Consider the following 27,953-nt stretch of genomic DNA (forward strand, 5'->3'; position numbering starts at 1 on the left):
AAAAAAAACCAACCAAAAAACAAAAAAAAACCCCAAACCCCTACTATGTCTGCCACTAGAGCATGCCCTGAAGTGCCACATCTAGACATTTCTTAAATACCTCTAGGGATGGTGACTCAACCACCTCCCTGGGCAGGCTGTTCCAGTGCCTGACCACTCTTGCAGTAAAGTAATTCTTCCTAATATCTAACCTAAACCTCCCCTGCCACAACTTCAGACCATTTCCTCTGGTCCTGTCATTATTCACCTGGGAGAAGAGGCCAACACCCACCTCTCTCCAACCTCCTTTCAGGCAGTTGTAGAGGGCAATGAGGTCTCCCCTCAGCCTCCTCTTCTCCAAGCTAAACACGCCCAGCTCCCTCAGCCTCTCCTCGTATGACCTGGTCTCCAGACCCCTCACCAGCCTGGTAGCTCTCCTCTGGACACGCTCCAGCACTTCAATGTCCCTCTTGTACAGGGGGGCCCAGAACTGAACACAGGACTCGAGGTGAGGCCTCACCAGCGCCGAGTACAGAGGCATGATCGCTTCCCTTGTCCTGCTGGCCACGCTATTCCTGATACAAGCCAGAATGCTGTTGGCCCTCTTGGCCACCTGGGCACGCTGCTGGCTCATGTTAAGCTGGCCGGCCACCAGCATCCCCATATTGTGATATATCATCATAGTACTTGAAGACATAGATGGCAGCCATCAAAACAGAATATAGAGATAAGCAAGTACAACAAAAAGGTTTCAGAAGGCAAAATTAGATTTACAGTGAAGCGTTGTCCTTTCTTGCCAAGGCATGTTCACACACAAAACAAATGTAAAATGAAGTTTGAGGTGATATGCACGCAAAATCAAGTTGAGGAAAAATATGGGTGGGAGCGTAAGGAAGCAACAGAGGTACGATGAGAGCAGAATGCAATATTTAGAACTATGTAATAAGCTATTTTCTGTTAGGAACTTTCAATAAAAGACGAGAGATTTTAGCTGTATTTAAAATAGCTTCAATCAACAAAATTGTAGCAAAGACATGTAATTAAATATCCACCAAAGCACAGACCATAATTCTGGGAACAAAAGTATGAGTTTCAAAAACACAAGAAGATGCTGCAAACTTAATGACGCCACGAAAAAAAAGGAATGAAGAAAAATATATTGTATGACAGAAAATACTACTTTCAGGAGAATAAAAACAAAATTCAAAGCGACAGCCTGTGAGAAGTGGAATATATATACACTCAGTTTTTAATTAGCACCAGTTTGCACTGAGGCATTAAAAAAAATAGAGAGTAAGGTGGAGCTCTCTACACAGGTTTATAGTTCAGGGGAAAAAAGGGACCGGGGAATGGATAGAGAGTTATGAAAACAACTGTAGTAACTGAACACACAGGACTAAGATCAGACAGATGCAGTTCCAGAATAAGAAAAAAGGGGGGGGGGAAATTACAAGAGGAAAATCGTAAAGAAAACAGATCAGTAAATACTAAATAACCAGCCTCTAACCTAGGTTATAGCAACATTAAAATTCAAATACTCGTAACTACAGACAATGTTGCTATTGAAAACATCTGCTCTGGGTATGGTGCTCATTCTATGCATCTCGAATGCTCTATGAAATACTGAGCTACCCAGCATTCAATTATAACGTGCGTTCTCTGGAAGATATTACACCCTTTCCAACAAATCTCAGTGCTTTGTCATACTGCCATACTCTCAGTAAGGTACACATTGAATGGTCAAGGACTGCCTGCCTGCCCACCTGAGCAACGAAGCATTATCATCATCACGATAATTTAGCATCATCAGCTAAAAGGAAACTGCAAAGACCCATTCCAGACACAATACTTCAATGCTTTTATTGCCCTTGATCTAGAATAACACTGACAGTCTATCTCAAGCTAAAACCACCACTTGCTGCTTCTCCATTACTACAGAAATAAACTAAGACGACTTTTGAATGATCTGACCTCGACAAAGCCTGTTATTTACTAGTTTATCTTCTAAATACTTAGAAGACCAGCTACGTTTGCGCGTATTTTCCTGTGAACTCAAAATAAGCTGATTTACAGCTAATTTCAACCAATTATGCTCTAGAAAAAAACAAAACGCAAACCCCAAATTAACTGACATACAAGTAGATTCTCACCTAGGAAATGATTACTACAGAACTTCAAGCTCTGCTCTTGCTTTTGAAAGATGTTGAAAGGATGAGAACATAAAACATTGAAATGAGGAAGCGTCACTGTAAAAACACTGAAGTGAAGCATTTCCACATCTGACCTATATGAAACATCTGATTGCTCTTTTAAATTGAGTACTTAATTTCAGTGTTATGAACTGCATCTGAACACCATGTCTTCTTATTGCTCTTTACTGGGAATTGTAATATACGTCTCTGTTCTTTTGTATGGAAAACCCTCAAGTCTCAGCGTATACCTAAGTCACCTCATCTCCATGACATACCAGCACAGAGGGAGAACATTTCTTCCAGAAAACTTGACTGCTAGGAGGAAGCAGCAGTTAAAACTACAGGTATCACACACAAATGTGAAAATACAAAAGTTTTGGGTTTTTTTTCTAATTCTCTGAAGTGAGTCCTACTGGTCAGCTCAAAGAAGAAAATACCAACACAGTCTGAATTACATCAGGGAAGACATCTCAGCTAGACAAAGCCTGGTTTTCAGTTATCTATTAGCAGAGACACAAAGCAAAACTACCATCTCTGTAGAAGGTTTCAAGAAAATAGATGACAAAAGACAAAAATCTTGGCTTTCATTTTAAAGACAAAAACCTTAAAAAAGTTTTGCAGCATGGCAAACTAGATTAAAATGAACCTAAAGAGGACATGACTACAATAACAAAAGACAGAATTCCTCACAGATCATTTAACATCACACGTTAAAATATAAAAATAAAAAAGTGTTACAATAGGTTGCCATGGTTTCACCCCAGACGGAAACTAAGCCCCACGCAGCTGCTCCTTCACTCCCCCTCAGTGGATGGGGGAAGAGTAAAAGTGATGAAACTTCTGGGTTGCGATAAAAACAGTTTAACAGGTAAAGCAAAAGCCGTGCATGCAAGCAAAGCAAAACAAAGAATCCATTCATGACTTCCCATCAGCAGGCAGGTGTCCAGCCATCCCCAGGAAAGCAGGGCTCCACCACGTGCAGCAGTTACTTGAGAAGACAAATGCCATCAGTCTGAACGTGCCCCCCCCCCCCACCCTTCCTTCTTCTTCCCCCAGCTTTATAGACCAAGCATGACGTGATACGGTATGGGATATCCCTGGGGTCAGCTAGAGTCAGATGTCCTGGCTGTGTCCCCTCACAACTTCTTGTGCCTCCCCAGCCCACTCGCTGGTGGGGCGGTGTGAGGAGCAGGAAAGGCCTGGACTCTGTGTAAGCTCTGCTCAGCAATAGCAAACACAGCCCTGTATGACCAGCACTGTTTTCAGCACAAATCCAACCCACAGCTCCAGACAAGCTCCTATGAAGAAAATTAACTCTATACCAGCCAAAACCAGCACCTAGATGTTCTAGGGTTTGGTTTTGTGGGTTTTGGGGTAGGTTTTTTTGTTGTTGTTCGTTTTGATTTTTTGTATCTGTTTTTCTTTCTTCTCCAAACAAAAGAAAAATAAGAACACTAAGTCATCTGCCAAAGACAAGGCTGATGAAAAATTCTGATAATTCAGGAACTAATCAAACAAGAATCATCAGTTTAGATGAAGCAATAGAACTAGAACTATTTTTTTCTATAGCAACATGTAATCCTATATAAGCTGATGCTAACTGGTCAGCCAAATTACGTATGTTCTGCAAATTAATTTTCATAAATTTTATGCTTAGAAGAGTAGGATGTTAAAACTATAGCTCAGTATCTTAACTATTCTGTTTAAATTTACTTACCAAACTCCTCACTGAAGTGAGATTTTTACAAATTTACATTTGTAACATTAAGGTCCTATGCATTAGTTACATTTAAAAAAAAAATTTGACACTTATTTAATGAAATATGGTGAACTAGCAATCTACTAAAAATCTAAACCAAGAAGAAGCCTTTGTTATAGGTAAATTATTATGCTCAAAAGGTGTACTGCATAAATACTATGACAGATAGTGAAAACTTTTACATCCCCAATCTAATTGAACAGCAAGTTCTTACATTTCTGGTACCTTCTTTTTGACAAAATAAGTAATTTTCCTCATTTGTGAGGGAGCAGGAGAAATCCAATACCTGCAACATGTATTTCACATCATCTTTTTATTATTTTTACATATAAATGTTGTAGTGTAAAAGCAACTTCTAAGACATACATATGACCATGACTGTCATATCCTCATGAAACATGAATATACCATGAAACAAAAATGTGTTAGACAGTAATTCCATTGTGTTTTCACGTACCATGCCATTGTACTTACCTTGGAACACAGCTTTATAGGTTAAACAATTTACAAGAAATGTTTGATACAGTGCCAAGCTGCAAAGCGTTCCTTTCTTGTTATATGTCCTTTGCAAACTGCAAGCCTATTATCAACATGCTTTGCATGTCAAAAATACTCACCATCCACCAATAATTTATTAAAATGGTAACACCCCAAAATGCTGCACCATTTTAAAATAGTATGAATTCACATCTATTTAAATACAAATTTCAGTTAAAGAGAACTTAAATATCAATTAAATCCTAAAAAAAAAAAATCAATTTCCTTTAAAAACTGAAGACAGAAGGTGCCAAAGGATATTGTAACATCAATTCTCCATTATCAGCTCTTTTTTGTCATACCTTACTTAGCACACTGTGTGAATATTACATAAAGCCTCAATAAATTTTATCACTTTATTTCACCTTAAAGTAATATACAGTAAATAAAATGAGTCTTTCTAAGACGTTTTTATCTTCCTCCTGCTTGAAATATTCTTTCATGTTTAAATATAAAAACTTTGGGGTAATTAAAGTATTACTGACCATTTACAACGATGTCCATGATGCTTTTGAGACACGGAAAAAGATAACCATGAAAACTAAAATACAATAACATAATCGGTATGGATAACAGACAATTAATATAGTTGGAGAGCTTCTTTTCTATATATATATACACACACGTAATTCAATATATTAACAATCCATGCGCTACTGAAATTTTAAATTATTTTTTAATAATTAAAAAACGTGAAACTGCACACTTCAACTTTTATAATTAATAGAATCTCTTATTAAAATACTACTGTAGATATATACACTAAATTGTACAAATTTAGATTTGCACAATAGGCATAGAAGAATCATTAAAAAATACTTCATTATATACCTGGATTTCCAACTTTCATGATATTCTTGATGATAAAGATGAAGTAACTTTTAGGGCGTACTCAAAAATTGTCCATATGTAAAAAAAAAAAATTATGCTGGCTTAGGAATTTTCAAAATTCTGATGGCCATTAGACCAAATTAGTAATAGAAAAACCATGAAAATTCTTTTAGCTATGTATTCATGTTCTTGGCAAAACTTCCTATTCAAGATTTACTCATTCAGTGCATAAGGAAATAAAATATAGTTAAATATAGTTAGACCTGAAGATAGCAAGTTAGTAATAATGTTCACCTGTATAAAATCCTAAAAGCTGGAAAATAATAAAACCTGTTGCACTGAACTACTAGAAAAACACTGAAGACAAGTACGTTTTATTAATACAGCAAGCTGTTAGAAAGCAAGCAAAGTGAAAACTTACAAATTCATCATTTTTTTTTAAGACAAAAAAGGCAGTAAATTAGTCAATCTCCATGCTGGCTCATTCTTTGATATGCGCTAACCAGATTATATTGGCTGTGCCAAAATTAGGAATGCAACATGATTTTACAGAATTATGTCCACTATTTATACTGCATTGATGCATCCCAGCTGTGGACTGGGACTTGACATCCTAATGCTTTAATACTTCATTTTTATCCTAAGTGATTTGACTGAGAAAGACATAGCTGTGAAATTTTTGGGTTTTAGTGATAAAATTTAGATTTAAAGAAACAAAAAAGTTCGCACAAAAAAGCTGGCGGTGTGCAGCCACCATCATAGTTTATATACTACCACTGAAAATAAACAAGTAAAAAGATAATTCAGGTTACACAGTTTAAGGCTGGTGAATACTGTATTGGCAGAATGTTTCGTCAGCTTCCAGATGAGCTTCTGAGACAAAACCCCCCACAAAAAAAAAAAAAATAAAATCAGAAAACATAACTGAAGCCAGAAAATACAAGCCAAAATTTTGCCAATTGGCAATACATGCCAAATAGAACAAAAGGACAATCCAAGGCATAATCGTTTAAAAAAAGAAATCTCATGAAAGATAAGGAGACTTTATGGCAATCATTAAAATTGGTTATTACATAAATAACCTCCTCTTCTGAGACTGTAATTCTCTTCTAAAAGTTATCTAATATGAACTCTTCCCTAAAAAACTGCTCAACAGTTACTTGATATATGACATCATTGTCTTAAGTTTATGAAGGAAGACTCTGCTGTATGTCATAATATATTAAATATTTTACTAAAATCAAAGTTTTACAACTGTAATAAATATAGCTTTAAAAAACATTTAATGTACAATTTTTTTTTACATGTAAGTCCATTAAAGGAACAACCTCCAGAAGAAAATGGTCTTGAAATAGGCCTATTTAAAACACAGGTGATCCACTATTTTATTGGAGGTGATGATGTGTTTTAGAAGGGCAAGCAACAAATTTTTATTTACTGACTGCAACTGTGTTATCGGCTACTGGAAATACTGAAAGAATTCCATGAGTCTGTACTGCCTCCCCACCTATGTCTTCTCTGCAGAGGTGGCCTTTGTGAGTTTTTGTGGGGAGGTACCACTGAATTCATGACAATAGGTACGGATATTTGAAATTCGTATCGTTCCAACATCTGAGCAATCTTCTCACGAGTGACCCCATGTTTATTCCTCCTACAAAAATAAAAATTTAAATAAATTGTCTGGTATGTTTATCTGTTTACAGTCTTTAAGAAAAAACCTCTAATTTCACAATTTTTCTTCTTGCCTTTCATATTTGAATTTTCACTTTTATTACACTGTATTCTCATTCTCTCAGTATTCAGCTTGTATTAAGGTTTATTTCAACAATTCGCCACTGCATATATTAAATAACAGAGAACAATACAGTCATTCTTCTTCATACAGAAATATGATGTTATTCACCAGGACTATGTACCTAAATAATCCTAGAATGACCTTGCTTTAGATTTATTCATCAGATTTTACATAGTATACTAGCCAATGAGTAGAGAAATGAATAATATTATAGACTACTACTTATGCAAGCAATGTAGCAATGTTCAAACTGTCATAAAAAATGAAATTACATTGTTTCAAGAGTTAATGACCGAATATTTTTGCATCAATAAATCTATATATAAAATAAGGAGCAATTTTAGTTTTGAACCAGAACAGCACGCTCATGATACCTGTATCTACTAGCTCTTATGCATACTTGCTGTAAGTTTAGAAATGTACCAAAACACCCGTAAGGGAAGAGAGGCCAAAAGTCTTGCCCTATTCTTGCAGTGTTTAGTGAACAGGTACTTTCAGTGAGAACTTGGCCCGAGAACTTATTAATAACCCGAGACATTAGACGTTACATCAGAATGTATCTATCTCCTTAGTATCTATGGAATAGGATCTTAAAATCCACACTAGCAGAAAATTTTGGTCCCTGCGAAAAAGAAAACCACAAGGCTCACGCACAAACTGAATGTCAGAGAATTGCCAGCACTGTAACAGAACTGGAACTAAACAGATATAAGACATAAACAAAACGTTTTGATAATGTAGACACGCATTTATCATAACCCAATTCTTATCACCAAGAAACCTTGTCCAAGCTGAATTATTTCCAAGTCATACCAGCAGGGAATATATGCCAGCATCTTTGTGCTCTCTGCCAGGGACAGAAGAGGCATGGGCCTCCTTACTGACTTACTCAGTTCTATAGAGCAGAAATTGATACTAGGAACAAACAGGCTGTAATGGAAAGAAGCTATTCTCTATAGAAATATTTTTAAAAGGCTGATTCACTTTCCTTCCCTCTCCCCGCCTCGTAGTTTGTGCATATCATTACAACAAAGTAGCACATATCAAGTTGATGAGGTTCAAAGCACACTGCAGGTAGCACATTAGTTTCACATTCAGAATGGAAGAAGAATTGGTCATCTCAGAAGTACTTAGAATTATGCTGGCTCCTTAAGGTGTATTTTAACAGCTTGCTTTCTAAGAAGGAAAGGCTTTGAGTATTTATCTTATAGACCCTCTTCCCTGAGACTACATCAGAAACTAGAGCAATCATCACAAGTGGATCATTGTTTAAATGCTACTAATTTCTACATTGTGCTAAGAAGTCTAGGAGCAGCAGCTTGTTGAACTTGTCAGTTAACAAGTCTTAACAGTTTTGATTTTATTCATGAACACGGTTAATGGTAAAGAAAAGCCAATCCCCTAGAAATATGGGGATTCTATGAAGCATTTGACTCTCATGACATAAAAAAAAAAACCTGAGAAGAGGAAGTCTTAAGTCCTTTTATGCCAAGCAATGGAAGCACAAAGTTATTCAATATTTTCCAGATCTTAGTACTCCTAGAAAAAGATTACAGTTCAAATGCTCTGGGCACTCATCCACAATTGAATGGACTTGTGTATAATCACTTCATAACTGAGCAAGTACTTTTCCTTAAAGAACACGGCAGGATAATAAAATCACCACCAGCAAAATCATATCAAGCATAAAGATTAATTTAAAAAAGGAAACAAATCTGCTGTATAGTGTCGTTTAATAGCTGGACCTCCTATTCAGGCATGTCTTCACTCACGCTTTGGCAGCTTGGCTATGCTGAAAGAGCATAAAGCCATCTATCCTTAACCAATACAGATGTAACAGCAAAAGCTCCTAACAGATAGTTATGCTCTGGAAGCTGGTTTTGCTTGGAGGAACACAGAATCTATTGATAAAAGCAAAGTTCTGTCACTATTAAACGCTTCTACACTGGAATAATCTTACATACCAATAAACTGGCAAAGAAATACTGCACAGACATTACTACATAAAAGAATCAGCACAGGTTTGATGAAGTTAGTACTAAATTGCAGTTTTATGATCATACTGAAGGGAAAAGGATTATATTAAACATTTTGCATTTCACTTCTGTGTGAAGTTACACAGCAGGTAACTTTTTTAAAATTAAAACAACATACGTCCCAAAATACAGATTATACACAGCCTACCTGTTATTCCCCGAAAGCTTGAAACGAATGTATACTTTTTTTAAAAAAAAGTTCTGGTTCCCAACTGACCAGCTACTCAGAAAGCATACAGATGTGACAGAGGGTAATCTTTTCATCCAACACTGATTAAACACTTAATAAAGAAAATAATTAAAAAAAATAAATCTCTTCTACCAGTGATTTTGCCACCCTTTTGTTCTCTCACCTGCAATTTTCAAGATTTCCTAAAAATTATATCAAAGTTCGAAATCCTTTATACCAAGGTCTAGACGCTATGCAAGAAGTATTGACCGCTACCACAAGGCATATGCCTGTGCAGTCAAGATGTTTTCACAAAAGTTATGTGCACAAAACTGAACTAAAAGCAAAATCACTCATGAGCGAGTCTAAAGATAATTTGTACCTCACAGGCACACTGCAAGAAAAAGACACCGACACCTATTTCACACTAAAACATCTGTCACATTCTTGGCATCAAGAACTCCCCCAGTGTTGATGTAGAGAGCCTTTTCACAGATTTCTCAAACACATTAAGCAGTGGCAGAAACAATCCTACAAAAATAGCATCTAGAAATCCACCTGACTTCTAGAATATCTGCATATTGTATCACTTGATAAAAGTTACTAACAATCTAGACAGCGCCACTAAAATAAATGAGTACATATCCAAAACACAAGAAAAGTCTTTTGCTAATTAAAGTAGAAGCTAGTGTATTTTTTATTCTGACTACCAGAAACAGTCTTAAGTGATAGTGTGTAGGAGGGAATTAGAACATATGACTCCGGAGAACTAATAAAATTACCTAAATTTATTATTAGTATAGTATTTGCCCAGGTTCTTCACAAAATGTTGATCTCAAAATTCATAAGGGGAATCCCAAAACTACAATAATATCTCTATCATTATCTATTTCCCAAACACAAATATGGAAAAAACAACTCCTTTAAAAATTGAGCCCTCTCCCCAAGCAATTGAAAAGCAAAATGAAACCTCCTATTACCACCCCTCCTAAACTCCCCAAAAAATAAAGTTTCCAGACAATGGGCTGCTAATAAAATATTTAAAGCAACCGGAGCTGCTAAAACATTTCTAGAAAGCTCCTAAGAACTGGCAGCAGTACTTCACAGTTCAAGGGTTTTCCTTCGGTTTTAGGAAAGATAAGAACTTAACTGCTCCAACTAATGGCTAGAGAATAAAATTCAACGGTAACAACACTTCACGTTTGTTTATCCTGTTACTTGTTAAGACCCTGTGAAATATGTATTTTCCTGCAAAATGAGTCTGTCTCACGTAATGGAAATCTCACACTCAACTTCTTAGAAATGTTCGATTACTAAGACAGCTTCCTAACTTGGCTGGGCTGTACCCCAGACTGGAAAAATTTATTAGAATTCACCCTACAGAGAGAGGACTCCATCTCTAAAAATAAGTTAGTGGTAGCTTAGGAGCAAAAGGTGAAAACTTTAAGATGTTTATAAACAAAATAGAGTCCAAATCGGCAATGTAAGTATAATACACACATACTTCATGCATTGTAGGGGCTACTTTACAAAGCTGAAACAATTATAAGCCAAGCCGGTTGGAAGCATGTAAAATAACAATTAGCGAGAGAACTCTTAAGATCAACCATGAAAACATTACGTTATATTTCAAACAATGAAATATCCGTTAAGTTGTTTTGGTATCTCATAGATTCCTAAAGCAGATACATCTGAGACAAAAAGAGACATTAACCAGGAATAATAAGCAGCTTCCCAGGCACTCTTACAACACAGAAGTCCACTGACCTATGTCCAACAGTACTCTAAGTCAGATCCTCTGAAGACTGGGGACAATTTCACAAAATCTTGCAATAGAATAATCTAAACTACAAGCTAGCTTTCTTTCTTTTTAACCTTTACTGATTAGTAATGGACTGTTGTTCTTTGACAAGGAGACATCTATAAAAGTAGTCAAACCAAAGCACCTATATTGACGCACTCCTTGCAAAATGTGCAATTTCTTTTTGTCTTCTATCTATTTTTTGCCATCACCATTTTGTAGCAACGAATTTATCAGAAAAATTATTCATTATAGTAGCAGCAATTCTTACAGGTGTCAATCATTTTTCTACTTATGTCCAACAAAATTTTAACATGGATTTTTTCGGCCAACAAGACAGGACCTCCATTTAAAGGTATATCTCAAAATGCCTATTTAAATAAAATACATTTTATACTAGTAGTTAAGTATTTTAAAAAAATAAGATACTGAAGAAAATATGTATTACATTTATATCTGTGTGTACATTTATTTATCTACCTCTATATATAAAGTACAATGATTTCTGTAATATAAACCTTACTTTTCTAATTCTTCAGGATCAAACTTCCACCAAGTATCTGGTTCATGGAACTCCACTCTGTATCCCTTTTCTAGAGCCTGCAGCAAGCAAAAAAAAATTAAAAAGCATGATATATGTATCTTTATTACATAAAATGTAACAGGAAGTTTACAGACCACTATAACAAACAGATGTAGTTAACTCTGTGGTGGTAGCATGCTGAATTTCACTTACCCTCAACCCATCTTAGCTTTCATTCCAGGCTAAGCAGATTAGATCAAGTTAATCCTTAAACTGGTCTGAACTATTGTCATACCAATTACTGATTGTATCAATAAGCAGCCTCTCTTTAGAAACTTGAGTAAGAAAATGTTTCTAGACAACACAGGCCAACTTATCGCATGTGAAGGTATGTTTGCAAAGTTATACCAGATGATATAATCACACAACAAAACCTACCACTTCCACATATGGTTTCATTTCCCAGGCTTGAGTATTAGTGTTGTCTATTATAACTGGAGATTTTCCCTGCTCCATTGCTTGCTTTGCTGCAATGAAAAATAGTGCAAGTTAATAAACAGCTATGTAACTCAAATAAAATGGTAAATGTAAATAAACTGTTCCAGACAGGTTTAGCACTAATCTAGTCTGACTGAAACACACTGTTCTAAGAAAAGGAATAAAAGCACTGAAAGGTAGAGACAGGAATGGAAAGAAGTAGAAGCAAGAAGGTAAGAAAAATTAAGTGAAGGGCATAAAAAACAGGTGGTGGTGAATTAATACAAATGGATAAATGGGAAGTGTAGAAGTCAAGGAAACACAACAGAATTGCTCAAAGTCTGTGACCTGCTGAGTACAGAGATCCTGGCATGAAACCATATCCAATCCTGATGGATAAGACATGGTGTGTTGATAACTGAGACCTGTGGTTAGGTATTGCAGTTCTCCAACAAAATGCTACGAAATACGTGATCTTCACAGAAAGACATCACATATCTGAACTATTTCTGAGATCCATTAAAAAAAAATAAATTACAACCATGCTGTCTCTGCTTGAATAATGTTTGAACTCACTGGTCAACTTCTACCAAATCCAAAAGAGGGCAGAAGCTTCAGGAACAACAAGCTGCTTTGAGTTCTACAAAACAGGAACTGGTAAGAAGGCACATCCAAATTCACATCTTTATTGATGGAAAGGCAGACAGAGCACAGACATGATACAATTTGTTTGGCAGGACACTTATTCAGTAGCATACTTTTTAACTTTGGACCAGCAAGAGTATACCACTTCTTAACCAAACAGAAGCATCCTGGAGATCACAGAATCGAGATTGGCTGGAAGAATTTAGGGGACTAAACATGCAAATCAGTTGGCTACCTGAGATTCATCACCTCCACAGCACAGAAAGCACTTTAACATCACCCTAATGCATAAAATGGTATCTCTTCATAAGCCCAAGACTGCTTTAGTCTTCGTAAATCAATTAAGCATCTATCTTATGCCTAAACTTAACTTTGATCTGAGATCAGGTATTCTTCTAAATCCCTACACAGTCCAGAAAGGATTCTCAGAGGACTCCTAACTCACATTACTAGGATTTGTCCCTGAAAAAAACAACATTACACAACCACTTTTTTTCGAGCACATCTAAAGAGCATGATTATGACATTCAGCTTCTACGTAATGCTACACAGCAGACTCACCCAAGGAAGTGAAAAACTCAAGTTCTGTACCCTTATCAGCTTGATATTCACCTCCTTTTTATACAAACCAGGACAGCAGTTAAGATATTCTTACCAGAAGTTCAGCTGTTCTTACCAGAAGTTCAGAAGGAACTCCTGCAGAGGACAGTACCTAGACAGGGTACTTGAGTATCCCACTTTTGCGACAAATGGGCTATCTTAGTTTTCATTGTTTTAACTTCCTTCACCTTTTTATTTTGAAAGCAAGACCTCTGCCATTCCTTGCAGAAAAGGTCACAACTTTTACATCTTTAGAGAATAGCTACTTTATGCATGAATCAGTAAATGAGGTTCTTTTTGCAGGCTGAAACTAAGCCAGATGGAGAAGCAGATTTCCAATTTAGGATTATCAGATTCATGAAGAAATTTCTCATCTCCACCTACGACCCTAAAGCATCTTACAATTGAAAGTAAGGCCTTTATAAAACACATTCCTTGGCTTCTTTGTGCCTCAGTTAATCAGTAAAAACATAACAATGATTCCTTATCTATTTTACAAAAGCATTGTGAAGATCAATTCCATTAAAAAAAAGTCAACTGCTCTGATGCTACACATTGAAGCCAAGAAAAAAATTTTTTTTTAGTCCTAAGCAGTACTAGCAATGCAAGCCAAAACCACATCAATAATTTCACATTTCAAAATTCTTGCAGGAAGAGAGCAAGGATTCAGTTCTGCTTTTAAAAGACACAGAAAGGGTGCCAAAAAAAAAAAAAAAGCAAGCATCATGGTTGCAAAGCAAAACTCTGAACCTTACGAAATACCTGAATTAAGGCTGGGTGTGTAGTAATGATAGGGCATATGCATTACCATACTGTCCTTAAATATGCATGTGTGCACTATTTCCTCCCATATACTCCCACTTCTTTGAGCACATGACAGACTTGTTCTGTAGTTGAATCGGGGGTATGTATCAGATCATCAGCACGATCCAAGCACTCCTTTTCTTTTTTTTTTTTTGTGAGATACGTAATGAGTGAGTCAGGATGACTGCAAAGGGAGAAGGATCCTGTTTTGGTGAATGCTCTTGAACACCGTCTCACCTCTTTCCAAGTGGCCACTACTTTGTATGATCTTCATTTCCTGGCTGCCCAATTTCAAAAGTTACAGGTATCGTTTAGAGAAGTGATATGAATTCATCTGAATATGAAGACAATGAAAATTTATTCTGAATATATGAAATTTAATTACTACTATATACTCTGAAGAAAATATCTAAATAGCTAAATTTGTCATCCAAAACAGGAAGACGTCTTTAGCAGCTCTGCCTTAACTTGCCAATGAAAAATTCAGAATATAATACTACTAGTGCTCACAGGAAAGTTAAGATGACAAACTAGATGAAAGAACAGAAATATCTGAAGTTCAAAAAATTAAAATAACACTCATACAAAAAAGTTTCCAGAACTAATAACATTCCATGAAAAAAGGTTAACATTCTCTGAAGGCCTCATTTCATGCATTTCAAGGATACACACTCAAATGAAACCAAGAGCTTCTGAAGTCCTTCAAGTCAAGAGAGCTCTATCTAGACAAAGTAGGAGGTAAGAATTGAGTGTAACTTCAACCCAAAGCTATTCTGGCAAATGTTTCGCAATGGAGATGTTCTGTACAACATGGCACAGCTACTGTTCTTGCTATCAAAATACTGAATAACTAAATTATATACTGTTCTGGTTATCAAAACCACTGTGTAACTAAGTGATACAGAACTAGAGAGATCTTAAGGTCTAGTCATAAGAAGCCATTATCAAGTGAAAATTGTTTGATGGTCTTATAATTGTGAAGTGTTGAGCCCATAAAATACTGCCTTGTCAACTCTGCTGCTATTCAGGCTCCTACTGGGAACTTCATTCAAAGTATTTATTATTGCTGCACTCCAGCCTCAAAAGTGCTCTTTATAACTGATATCCTAATGATTGCTCTAAAAAATTCCTTCCCTGTTCAGACAGAAACGTTCCCTGATGTATAATAAATTTTGCATTAGTGTGAAGAGGGGAGGAAAGGGAAGAAGTTTTTTCTTCCTTGGCCCCCTGTATCTTTGGATGCAAAGAAGCAGTCTCCAGACAGGAAGGAAGTTTCTGCTTGAGACACTGCAGCATGGAGAGTAATCTGCATGCACAGGCAATGGAGTTGCTCAGTCTGTCCACTCCTTGGAGCAGACCAAACACATAATACGATTCTTAGAAAACTGCTACAGAAAGAGCAAGAATCTGTCTGCTACCCTTCTTACCCCAGGTATCTACTTCCTTACCAATTAAACCCAACCTTTGGACGCTGCTGGGTGTTAAAAAAGATGACTTATTAAAGCTGTTAATCTACACAGATGAACTAAAATCTTCCTCAGAAAAACTCTTTCATAAATTTTGTATGAACCTCAGATCAGGAAAGATACCGGAAAAAAATAGGATACTCTGCTGTTGCCACCATTGAAGAGGTTCAATTCTGCCATCGAGATACTAGTATCAAATCAGCAGGTCATAGCACAAGGAAGAGAGATTTTCTGTTTTTAACTCTGAACCTTCTGTAAGTTCAAAATTTAATGTGTATATATATACACATTTATTAAAGTATAAAGAATACTTTAAATATATACTTCTATATATCCTATACTAATATATATATATGCTTTTCTTCATATAGACTATTAACACATGTGTGTCATTCTATACTTCTATTTTCTAAATATAAGCATAATCAATAGGATTCTTCTTATGCACTCAAACCTCTCTTCTGGTTCCACTCATGAGCATCACCAAGCTGAGCAGCATTATATGTATATCCATCTTGTTGACGAAAATAATCATCGGTGCTGAATACCATGCCATCACGACTTTGACCAAGCAGAATACTGTTAAACAAAGGAAAATGCAAAATTATTTTAACTCTTATTTTTCAGATAGAAAACAAAAAAAACAGGAAAAAAGAATATAGTTAAAATAAATTTAACTGTGCCCTATTTCTGAACTTCTTGCAAACTTCAAACAGGTTTATAAAAGTACACTCATATATATTACCAATAATTCTAATCCAAATTAAAGCAATATATTTTCTCCCTTTCTGCTATTTCTGTATTTGTTATTTCTTGTCCTCCACCCCCAAGAGATGTTTGTACCCATCTAATTTATGTTTATATTGCAGTTAAGTTCCAAGTACCTCATAATAATTTAGTGTATTTACTAACATTTGCCATATCAATTCTCATTTCAAACTATCTCTAGAAACCAATCTGATCATGAGGAATCTGGATATAGCTGAGAAATGAACTGGATTTTTAAGTCCTTTTTCACCACCTTAAACTCTCAGCACACCCTGCTCTGACCTTTGCCCATGCTGCTTGCACATACAATTTAGGTCAAACAGGAACAGCGAAAGAAAACTACTACTGTTTACAGCAATTTCCCTATTTTCAGAAAAAAGTAAATGAGCCCAATAAACTTTCAAGATTGTCCTACTAATGAAAGTCAGGATTACAGAGTGTGTCCATATTCCTTCAAGATCCTGTACTCTTCTATTCCAGTTCTATGTCTTCTCCCTCAATCCTGGTGACACAGTCTTTCTGTTTTTTCATTAACTCTGGCACTCACTGGATCTATAAGCCATTCGAATTCATACTCGGAAGAAAGCAATCCTTTTCTCATTTTTTTTTTCTGGGTTACTTTTCTGAAGCTTTAGCAGTTGAGTCTATTTAAGAAAAGGTCCCAAACGCTGATACATTAAAACGGACTATCAATGGAGACCTCCCATGGTTAAGCAGCAGCAAGCTGCTACATGGGTTAGCACGTGCTGTAGCACTGTAGTTTCAGTCTAATAGAAGACAAGAAATTTAAGATAGGATTTTTTCATATCTCAGTTTCTATCAGGGCATTATATTGGTTTTCCCTATCATTCATACTTTAGTGCTAACAGGGTGAAAGGAAAGCCATGCGTTTTACTATCCCTGCGTGTATTACTTCAAATCAGGAGAAAAACAATCACTTCTCAAATCACTTAAACCACTTGATTACAGTGTTTTAGCTTGGTTTCCTAAGGCCATTTGATGATGACTTCTGGACATACAGACCAATTTCAATGAAATCTGACAAAATATTATCTCAAAAATACCATGAAATTTTTTTTTTTGGGGGGTGGGGTGGGAACAAACAGACAAAGCAAAGCAAATTTGCAAACAAATGGATAAAAAGCAGAAATTCAAATTATAATCCACAAAGATAAAAGAAAACAATCGCGACATAAATTTCACATCTACCCAGTATTTTAGGCCTGTCATTTCCAAGCATAGATACTTTACTGGCTAGAAGTTTATTTCATTTGTAGGTTAGAGTAAGTTGCATTACATTCTACTTCTTGCACAGCTAACATTAAAGATTATGGGAGAAATTTAAGTATACTTTAGCAAATAATAAAAGACACACTACACTGGAAAGCCAATGAGGGTAAAAAAGGGAACTCAGACACAGTTGCAATGTTCACTGTTAACATATTTATTTTTACTCCGTGTTGTAATATATTATATTACTGATAATATGCTTATTAATTACAGAAGTTATTGTAATCAGTGATGTAGGAATACTACAAAAATCCATTCAGCATTTCTAGAATTCTGTATTTGCATTGCCATGAAATGCCACAGTCAAACCTTCTAGAAGCATCATACAGATCACTTTTGGATTTAATTAAAATTCATCCTAAATGATGCCCACAAATACCTGTGAGTTAGAGAAACTGATTATAGCGAAGTTACGGGGAATAATTAACTGCTGGTTAATCAATAACATCAGACTCTGTCAAATCAAATCCACATTAATCCATCCCAATGAGCAACCACCATTCTGACAAATCAAACTTTATTTTCAGAAAGTCTTTGAAAGTTGGGGTTTAAAGGAAAACCTTGTAAAACTGAGACAACAGCACAATCCCGTTTAAAGTCTGATCTACTTAGCAAATGTGATTACAAAACTTCCTGGAGTATTTTTGTTTTCGATAATATATTTAAATTTGAAAATAGAGAACAGCCAGTTAGTGCCAAAAAGCATTTATAGCCCTTTGCAACACTCAGACATCACTGTCCTATGGAAATTTAGGCAACTATTCTGGCTCAGAAATAGGCAACATGTCCAAAGGTTACAAAACGCAAACTGCACTACAGAAAAGAACTGGCTAAATCCCAAATAATGTAGGGGAACAAATGTATGTTAGTTCTAAGTTACCAAGCTTTTCTGTAAGTATCTGCAGGAAGAGCTACTTAAGTTTAATTCCCACACAAACAATTTGTTATGTTTTGCCACCTGCTGTCACCAACAACAGACCTGTTATGGATCATAGTTTAAAGACTGGGACACTGCATTACAGATTAATTTACATTCCTACACATTTACTGTCACAAAATTAAGTTGTTGGTTGTTTTTGCTTTTAAAATACAGATATCTGTAACAACAAAATTCAGATTAGTGAGGACCAGAAGAAACACTAATGATGCAAATATTAAGTAACATGATCAAAGCTGCATACAAGCTGTTTTTATCCTTCTTGCTCTTTCTCCCTTTTTCAGAGTTAAGGTTACTTCAGGAGAAACAGCAATGCTACTTCAGAAAGCAGAGCATGATAAACCAAAAGTACAGCTGCTTTTCTTGGACATTGTTCAATAATTATTTGTGTTAGAGCCTATGTCTTTTAATAGGATGTGTATCACACTGGTTTAGGAGAGCACAGAAGGCTTTAAAGCCTATTTTTTTTTTCAAAGTAGATAAAATGGCACAAGGAAATCACATACCACACACAATGGCAGGTTTTTTCCTATCTATTCCTCTCTTGTAGAAATCATTTAACAGGAATTTATATTCATTACGTTACTTGGCCATGACTTCAAACACGGCCCAATTTTCTTATTTACAGTATGCTACATTTGCTGATTAATAAGGCTAGAAAAACAGGATCCATCTTCCACACTCACTTTGCGTGCTGAATGTATATACATGCATCTTAAAGAGTAAGGAATATCTGCCTTAATAAAAGAGACAGCAAATAATAACTGGTATTCTTCTACTAGATGAGTAGGTAGACACATCCCTACAGCTCCTGGCCGTCAGGTTTCTGTAGGAATATATATGAACTGATGAATCCACACTAATGGGACTAATGGGGCATTCATTTTTATTTTTATTTTTATTTCTAGGAACTGACTGTTTGCGAGTGTTCTGGAGAATAATTCACTTAGTCAAATTCTTCTGTTGATCTTCCAAGCATCATTAGTTGTAGCAATAAAGAAATACAACGACAAGGGGTCAGGAATCTCGCAAACCCATCAACAAAAGTTTACTCTTGAAATATTTTGTTATTATTCCTTGAAGTTCAGAATACACCACAATTTATTTATGAACCTATGTAACTGATACCCATACAGACTTCTTATGCCGTACGGATTTCATATAGCAAACTACGTTTGCAAGAATAATCCTAAAACTACAGAATTTGGGAAGGCAAAGTTACCACCAAAGAGGCCAGAGTAACAAAACCCTTACCTTATACACAACACACAAGCTATCACAACGTAATGAGTTTCTGAACTGAAACTTCAATTATTACAGCAATGATCATAGCCTGTTTCTAAATTGTGAAATGAAGACATAAAATAAAACATTTAAAAGCCTGACAATTACCTCCTTCAGATTTTGTAGTATTTAAACTTGTAAAATTTAAAACACAAACATACTTGTTGACGTCATATGTAATAATTCACATACTTCTAACAAGTATTTGGAAATAAAATTTATCCCAGGCTCATGAATTAGGAAACAGAAACAACAAAAAGCACATCTATGCAAAGAAAGTATCATTACTACCTAAACCCACAGACTTCAGTGGAAGATTTGGGACAGATACGGGTCAAGTTTGGGAGCAGGAGGAAGTGTCTGTACTTACAAACCCTCACTTTGCACAAAACACAAATAGGAATTCAAGATTCCTGAGTCTCACTGCTGCTCTGCTGTCATTTCATACTTGAGAAACCCACTTGCAAGATGCATCTCATTCCCTTCTAGCACTGATCCACATGGATGATGTCAAGTTTCTGCTGTTCCTACACAGTCATTTTGCTACCAAAAGTGGTAGAGGCTTGTCTGCAGGAGCTAAAGAGGTGAAGCTTGCAAAGATACCTTTGGGTACTAACATGACATCAGAAGACTGCATTTACTGTCCTAGTCTACACTGCAGAAGTCTATGATGTTACATACATACAAATATAGTCAACTTTATTAAGAATAAGACTTAGTTAATAATATATATATTTTCCTCATAGGCAGACATTAATTCATGGTTCGTTCCCCTTCCCTTCCCCCCCCCAGGTACCTGAGACATGATTTTATGGGAATCAACAATTGCAGCCAAACTTCGAACATATGAAACTGCACATAATTGAATACACTGAAAAATAAGTCCCACACAGTTCAAATTCTGCATCCAAATTTGGTGACTATTCTTGACGTTGATCTCATAGTACTCACTTTCCCATCTGTTGAATGAAATTAGTAATTGATCTCACTAGCAAAAAAGCAAGAATATGTGTTCATAAAAACCTGAAGATATTTAGAATCTCTCAGATAATATGAATAAAATATTTGGAGAAAGACTCAAAAGACAATTCAGCACACAAAACATGGAAAACAAAATATTCTATTCTGCTAGATATCTTCATTAAGTACTGTCCAATTCCTGCACTGAGGCAGCATTTTTCCCACAGTTATTTTTTTTCCAATTTTTTATGTTGCTTTCATATATTAAAGGAATTATTGCCATAATACCCACACAGGCTCATGTAGCTTCAGAAATGTATGCTTGCAAAAGCACTCAGTAACCAGAAAATGTTATTGTTAAAATTATACAAATACATAAGCTAGACATTTCTAATAGGTATTTTTTCTATTATATGGTCTCCTAACTTTCAGAAGAAAAAAACCAAACAGGAAGGTTACTCCTTTATGCGTAAGACAAGGAAGAACATGATCACTGTATCTATCTAATAGACTCTTAGCATAGAACGGAAGATAACCAGAGAAGTGATGTACAGTTTCTGGATGAAGCTCAATCAGTTAAGTACTGATATAGTAACCTTTTTTTTTTTTCTATGCAAGAGAAACCTTATTTTCACTTAATACAAATAGTGCCTGTGCTCTACGTCAATTTCTGTGCTTTTTAAACTAGGCTAAAAAAAAAAAAAAGTGAAAATCCAAGTTGGAGGTGGTACCTGCTTTTAACCCTGGCAGACTTCAACAAGTATATTTTTAAGGGAAAATAATACTTTTCTTGTGTGCTGTTCACAAATAAACAGAGAAGTTGGCAAACCATAGTATGAAAAAAAAAAAAAAAGAGTGAGATTATACTTAGTTTCATCAACACACTGAAAACAAATTAAGTATTTTCAAAGTAGTAAAATTCTTATGGTCTTTGAAGACTTTTGCATGGGCATAAAAAAGTACTTCTGGTTCAGTCAAATTACTACTGTTAGATTTGACAGAAGATTTTTTTTAAATTAAGGAACTTAAGAATAAAAAAAAAAAAAAGAGGCAGAACATCACATACCAGTATACCTGAAAATTTCAGAATAAAAGGCTATGCAGTTTAATGGATAGAGAACACAAAACAGCTCCTGTTCATCAAAAGTCTAAAGGAGACAAAAAACCCCAAGTGAATGTTTTTAATATTTACTGTCATTTGTACTCATTAACTAAAAATTACTGCATTTTAATAGCCTACTGTACAAATACTAAAGTTTGCCAAGTGCTTACAGATACATATATTTTTAATTCTTAAAAAATTTTATTTGAATAAGCTTCTCAAGCTTTAAGTCTTTACTTACCGAGAAAGTGTTGATTTCCCTGAACCAGGTAGGCCTCTTAAGATTAGGAGCCATTTCTGTGAACAAGTGAATCTTTCTTCAGGTAACTGCAAGTGAGAAAACCTGTGCATTCCTTCTGTATTGTCAGCTTTTGGATCCTTCCAACACTCTTGTCTGGTTTCACAGAAACCATTATTTTGAAGTCCGTTCTGGTCATTATTTTGGAGTCCGTTCTGGTCATTATTTCCATTTCTGAAGACCTGAGTAGTATGAAAATCAGTATGACCAGTACAGTCGGTATTTTGATCAAGCAATGGACCATGACTGTTGAAATCAGTATTTCCATGGTAACCATGATAATTTTTGTAAGGAAGTTCACTACTGTGAGAAGGGAGAGAATCTGTGTTTTGTGGTGGGGAATTAAGTATCTGAAAATGTGATTGATGGTTGAATCTAGGAGCAAGAGGTCCCTGAGGTACTACGAAGGACTCTGTTGACTGCCAAGCAGGTCTCAATTCAGGCACTGAGTAGTTCCAATACTTAGAATCTACTTGTCCCGTACAGGTATTTTCAGTTTTCCAGCCACTTGCTTCCACAACAAACTGCTGGTCATTGCTTGTTTTCTCACTGATATGTTCCCCAAATAAACACTGTCCATTCTCGTAAAATGAGGGTTGCGGGCTGCCCAACAATACACTTTGATAATCCTCTTGTGAGGTTTGACAACAGTTATATGGAGAATATTGTTCCTGAGAAGTTTCAGTTTCTTTTTCCTGAAAAGTAGTATCTAAATTTTCACTTTCCAGCTGGTGAATTTCTTTATAGAACTGGTCAAGTTCATCATCTATTTCTGGTACAGCAGAAGAAATAGCCTGAAACTTCTTTGCCTCCTTTCTTTTAGCTCTGTTTACATGCAATTCATTCTCATCTCCCCCACTGCTTCCACCTTCATCACAACTCCCAGATTTGTCATGTTTGTTGCTTTCGCCAGGCTTGTAAATTGGTCCGATAAATTCTTTGCTTGTAAAAAACTCTTCATCTGACGCATTTCTATTTACTGAGAATGATGTGCAGATATTCCTAATATTATCTTCACCAGCAGTATTTGTAATAAAAGGGCCTTTCTTTTCTTCAATTTTAGTGTCATTTATTGATGCAAATGGAGGATTTACATTCTGCACAGTTTCTGAATCAACTGGCTGACTAAGCACTACGTTATTGTCAGGGGGCACTTCATCTGGTGCTTCAGTTCCCAAAACACCAGTATGTATTTTCTCTTGCTTCTGCATTTCATGTTGCATTTGGTTATCCAAGGCATACACTGGTATCAAATAGTTTGATGTTCTCTTAGCATACGCTTCCCCTTGAATACCTTGGTTATCATCATCAGAGAGTTTCTTGTAAGCCCCTTCTGTTGACTTCATTTTTTTAGAACATGGTTCAACTGTGATTTCATCCTGATGCTCCAAGAGTCTTACTCTATTTTCAGCATGAAGCATCTTAGAAAAAAATAATACATTATCAGCATGTACATTTTTGAAAAGCAGAAGTTATTCAGGCCTATGATACGCATCCTCAGACCTTCCATGGTCACAACTAAGATGTACTCAATCAGATGAAAAGCAGACATCACCTACTGGAAGTCTTGTTTAAATAAAATTGCACCATTATTGCACATCTTCAGCAAAGCAATACATTAGTGCTGTAGCAGTCTAGCAGTCACATTTTATGACACATCTTAAATAATTTACAAATCACTCTTTTAAAACGTGAATATTTGAAAATTAATTACATCAACAACCTCTGTTCTCTATTGACCTATGCTATTTTGACGAGTGTTATAAATCTCTTTTACAGCATAAACATGTGCCAATTTCCAATGCACAAACTGATGCCTGACATCACTAATACAACCAACAAAAACGCAAATACTTCAACGACAAGGATTATTTTCTGTGACACAAACTGAACTCAACTAATTCATTTAACACCAATCAAATAGATGCTGGATGGCATTTATAATTTGGTATTAGTCAAATAAGACTTAAATCTGCAATCTGTTATTACATTTTTGGTTTTGGAACAACTAAAGACCTTTGTCAGGGACCAAGACCACTTGGTTGCATGTTTTCTAAAAACAAGCACAAAAAAAGCAATCCCTGCCCCAAACAGACTGCAATTTAAGAATGCGTCAATAGGTTCCAGAAATATTCAGAGACATGAGAGCAATTAAAAACAAAGCAAGATGGCACTGACCACCACAACATGCAGTTATGCCATTACCCATATATTGGTTAGAATTACGTGGATTTTCCTTTGTATTCCTGAAGTCTAGATAGAATGCAATAAAAAACAATAGTCATTTTATTATAAATCAAGTGCCAAGTAGTTTATTCAGCAAATCCCCCCCAAAAAAAAACCCCAATGCAGTACCAAACAAGAAAGAAAGAATTTTTCCTACTAGAGGGTTTATTCTACTGCTTTCTGTGAACATTTCAAGTTTCTGCGAGTAAATATTAATAAGTGTCACATATACCTCATTCTGGACAAAAAATGAAGTTTTGTTTCTCTACCTAGAAAGGGTCTGTAGGTAGCATTAAAGGAAGATTTGTAAGTAACCTTTATCATCTCACATTCACTTGCAAAACTAACAAGGTGTTACTCCAGGCACTTTCTCACCTACTTCCCAAAGGAAGAGAATTCTGCCATCCTCCGTCTCCAAATGTCTAAACCAAGGAGACTTTACTGTTTACACTTGACTTTACTACTTGGAAGGCAGCACTAATATCAGAAGAGGGAAAAACATGGCCATGGAACTACCCCTCTTCCGCAGAGCTGGTGGAACAACATTGTGGGTACTATGGTCTCTCCTCAAGATATACACATTTTAGGCATACCTCCAACTCCTCTGTTCCTCTTTTTTGTAAATTAGAAAGCGAGAGTGACGTCAAATGAACTGGGGACTCTATCCCCCATCTATCCAAAAATGTTACTCTAGCTTCACTCAAAACCAGGGTTGGAATAAAAAAGTTGCTTTATTAGTTTCTATGTCCGCATCTATCTTCTGGTATGGTGTTTAAGCAGAGTCCATGTTCTGATATGTAAAAACAGGGCATGTGCATACTTGCTGCACAGCTATCTCTCTAACGATGGAGAATGCTGCTCTGTTACTGTCCCAGATAGGAACATCCTTTCTTGATTATCTTTAACACACTTGCTCTGATTATCCTTTGGGACAGTGAAGTTACATGAGAAAGCATCTCCACCAGCATTCTTGGGGAAGACAGAGCAAGTATGTACTGAGAACGCACAATCTATGAGACAGTCTTGCCTCTTTAATGGGACAGGCATAGGTCTGTCATATTTCTGTAAAGAACTGGTTGTAAGCATTGAACCTGAACTGGCATACATCATTCACCAGGCTGGTGCTTGCAACACTAAATTACCACTTTAACTAAGCAGCCAAACATCCAGAAAACTCAAACAAGTAACTCACAGCCTTAAGCACCACCTGCACAATAAATTTCCATATGAAAAAAGAAGGCATATGTGGCAGAACTTACAGATAGGGGAAACTGATTGGTTTTGTCTGTGCGACCACCTCTTTCTTGGTTCAGAGGAGACAAAGCACGTAGGCCAGCGTCCCCCACACAGGCAGGCCGCACAGCAGAGCCGGAGGCAGCAGGCGCTGAGGCGAAGGCGCGGCTGCCGGGAGCCGCCTGCCCTGACTCCCGGTAGGTGTGTCAGCCGCTCCCCCCACAGGGTAAGGCACCCTGCTCCCCGCCACACACACGCTTCCCTCAGCCTGGCGCCGATCTCCCACAAGCGCAGCTGCCGGCACCCATGCGCCAACACCGCCGCCCGCCCGCGGCGGCCCGAGCACTCGGCCAAGCCCCGCTTTGCCACACGCCAGTACGGAGAAGCGCCTCCCCGGCCGCAGCCGCATGCGGACGAAGAAACCAACCTCAAGGCAGAGCCGCCCGACTCCCGCCGCTTCGGCGAGCAGCGCCCTCCCAGCCGGCGGCGGGGGGAGACTCTGCCGACCTCTCGCCCTCAAAATGGCGCCGCCTCCCACTACCCCTTCATCCCCGCAACCCCCGGCCCGTTTTGGGACTTGTAGTTCCGCCCGCCTCGGCCTCGGACTACAGCTCCCAGCATCCCCCTCCGGGGGAAGGGGCGTCACTGAGCGCGCGGACGCGGGGCGCGGGAAGGGGACGTTGCGGGTAGGCCACGACGGGCGCGCGCGCTGGGCTCGGCGGGGTCGGGCAGGGCAGGGCAGGGCAGGGCCGGGCTGTGAGGGGCGGGTTGCCCTCCGCAGACCCGCCCCCCCCCCCCGGAGGAAAGTATTCGAAGGCAACGGGGGGAGGGGAGGTTTAGGCTATTTTAAACGCTCTTTGGGGTACTCTCAGCGGGCGGGGAGGTGTTTGGGTGTGTGCAGTCTGTCCGGTGGGGGCAGAGGCCCTCTCCGATGTTTCCCAGCTGCCAGCAGTACTGCAGTAAACTCAGAGAAGCATAGAATGGTTATGGTTGGAAGAGACCTTCAAGATCATCAAGTCCAACCAGTAACCTAGCATTGCCAAGTCCACCACTAAATCATGTCCCTCAGCACCACATCTGCATGTGTTTTAAATACCTCCAGGAATGGTGATTCTGCCACTTTCTGTTCCAATGCTTGATGCCGCTTTCTGTGTTTTTTTCCTAATATCCAATCTAAACCTCCCCTGCTGCAGCTTGAGGCCATTTCGTCTTGTCCTATCGCCTGTTACTTGGGAGAAGAGACCAACCCCCACCTCTCTACAGCCTCCTTTCAGGTCGTTGTAGAGAGCGATAAGGTCTCCCCTCAGCCTCCTTTTCTCCAGGCTGAACATCCCCAGCTCCCTCAGCCCCTCCTCATAAGACTTCTTGTCCAGACCCCTCACCAGCTTCATTGCTTTTCTCTGGACCCGCTCCAGCACCTCAATGTCTTTCTTGTAGCGAGGGGCCTAAAACTGGACACGGTACTCAAGGTGGGGCCTCACCAGTGCCGAGTACAGGGGGACGATCACTTCCCCAGTCCTGCTCACCACAGTTTCTGATACAAGCCAGGATGCTGTTGGCCTTCTTGGGCACACTGCTGGCTCATACTCAGTTGGCTGTCAGCCACCACCCGCACAGGTCCTTTTCTGCCAGGCAGCTCTCCAGCCGCTTCTCCCCAAGCCTGTAGCATTGCTTGGGGTTGTTGTGACCCAAGTGCAGGACCCAGCACTTGGCCTTGTTGAACCTCATACCATTGGTCTCAGCCCATCAATCCAGCCTGTCCAGATACCTCTGTAGAGCCTTCCTACCCTTGAGCAGATCAGCACTCCCACCCAACTTGGTGTCATCAAATTGGCAAGCTAATGTCTCTAAATCAGCATTAAGATATCTGGTGTTTTATTCTTGGTAGAAGAAAAAATGTCGGAAGCTCCAGCTGGCAGCCTCGTTTGCATTTCCTCTCTTTTGCTTTTCCACTCTCCTGCTCTGACTGCTGTACCCACACCACATTTGGGCTCTGGTTTTGGTGGTGCGGCTGACCTTCCTAAAACTCTTTGATTGTTGTGTTTGGTTGTTTGGTTTTTTTTAAATAAATAAACTTTGCAGGCATCTTATGCCTAGACATTAGGCCTGTCAATGTTAATTTGAATAAAGCTTTATTTTTTTTTTGGCTGTAACTCCAAAAGAGAAAATTTATTATATACATATACACCTCTGCTAGATGCACTTACTCTGACCACTATGTTAAAGATAAAATATTTCCTT

At 37.6% G+C, this 27,953-nt stretch overlaps 1 protein-coding gene across 8 annotated transcripts in view; it reads right to left on the minus strand.

The window, feature by feature from the left end:
• LOC128913098 (NEDD4-binding protein 2-like 2) overlaps positions 1–26,303 on the minus strand; it is a 46,218-nt gene extending 19,915 nt beyond the window's left edge. For 3 of the 8 annotated variants that reach the window (XM_054210144.1, XM_054210167.1, XM_054210160.1), the window contains exons 1-6: positions 26,140–26,300; positions 22,197–23,674; positions 16,069–16,193; positions 12,061–12,149; positions 11,623–11,699; positions 6,806–6,949 (exon numbers count right to left, since the gene is read on the minus strand). In XM_054210144.1, the coding sequence (XP_054066119.1) occupies positions 6,806–6,949; positions 11,623–11,699; positions 12,061–12,149; positions 16,069–16,193; positions 22,197–23,674 (1,913 nt within the window). In that variant the 5' untranslated portion in view covers positions 26,140–26,300. The other 5 variants (XM_054210176.1, XM_054210138.1, XM_054210192.1 and 2 more) reach the window with 5 other exon arrangements.
• Between the last annotated feature and the right edge of the window lie 1,650 nt (positions 26,304–27,953).

Source organism: Rissa tridactyla, chromosome 1 (assembly GCF_028500815.1).
Source record: "Rissa tridactyla isolate bRisTri1 chromosome 1, bRisTri1.patW.cur.20221130, whole genome shotgun sequence".
In the NCBI taxonomy this organism is placed as follows: domain Eukaryota; kingdom Metazoa; phylum Chordata; class Aves; order Charadriiformes; family Laridae; genus Rissa; species Rissa tridactyla.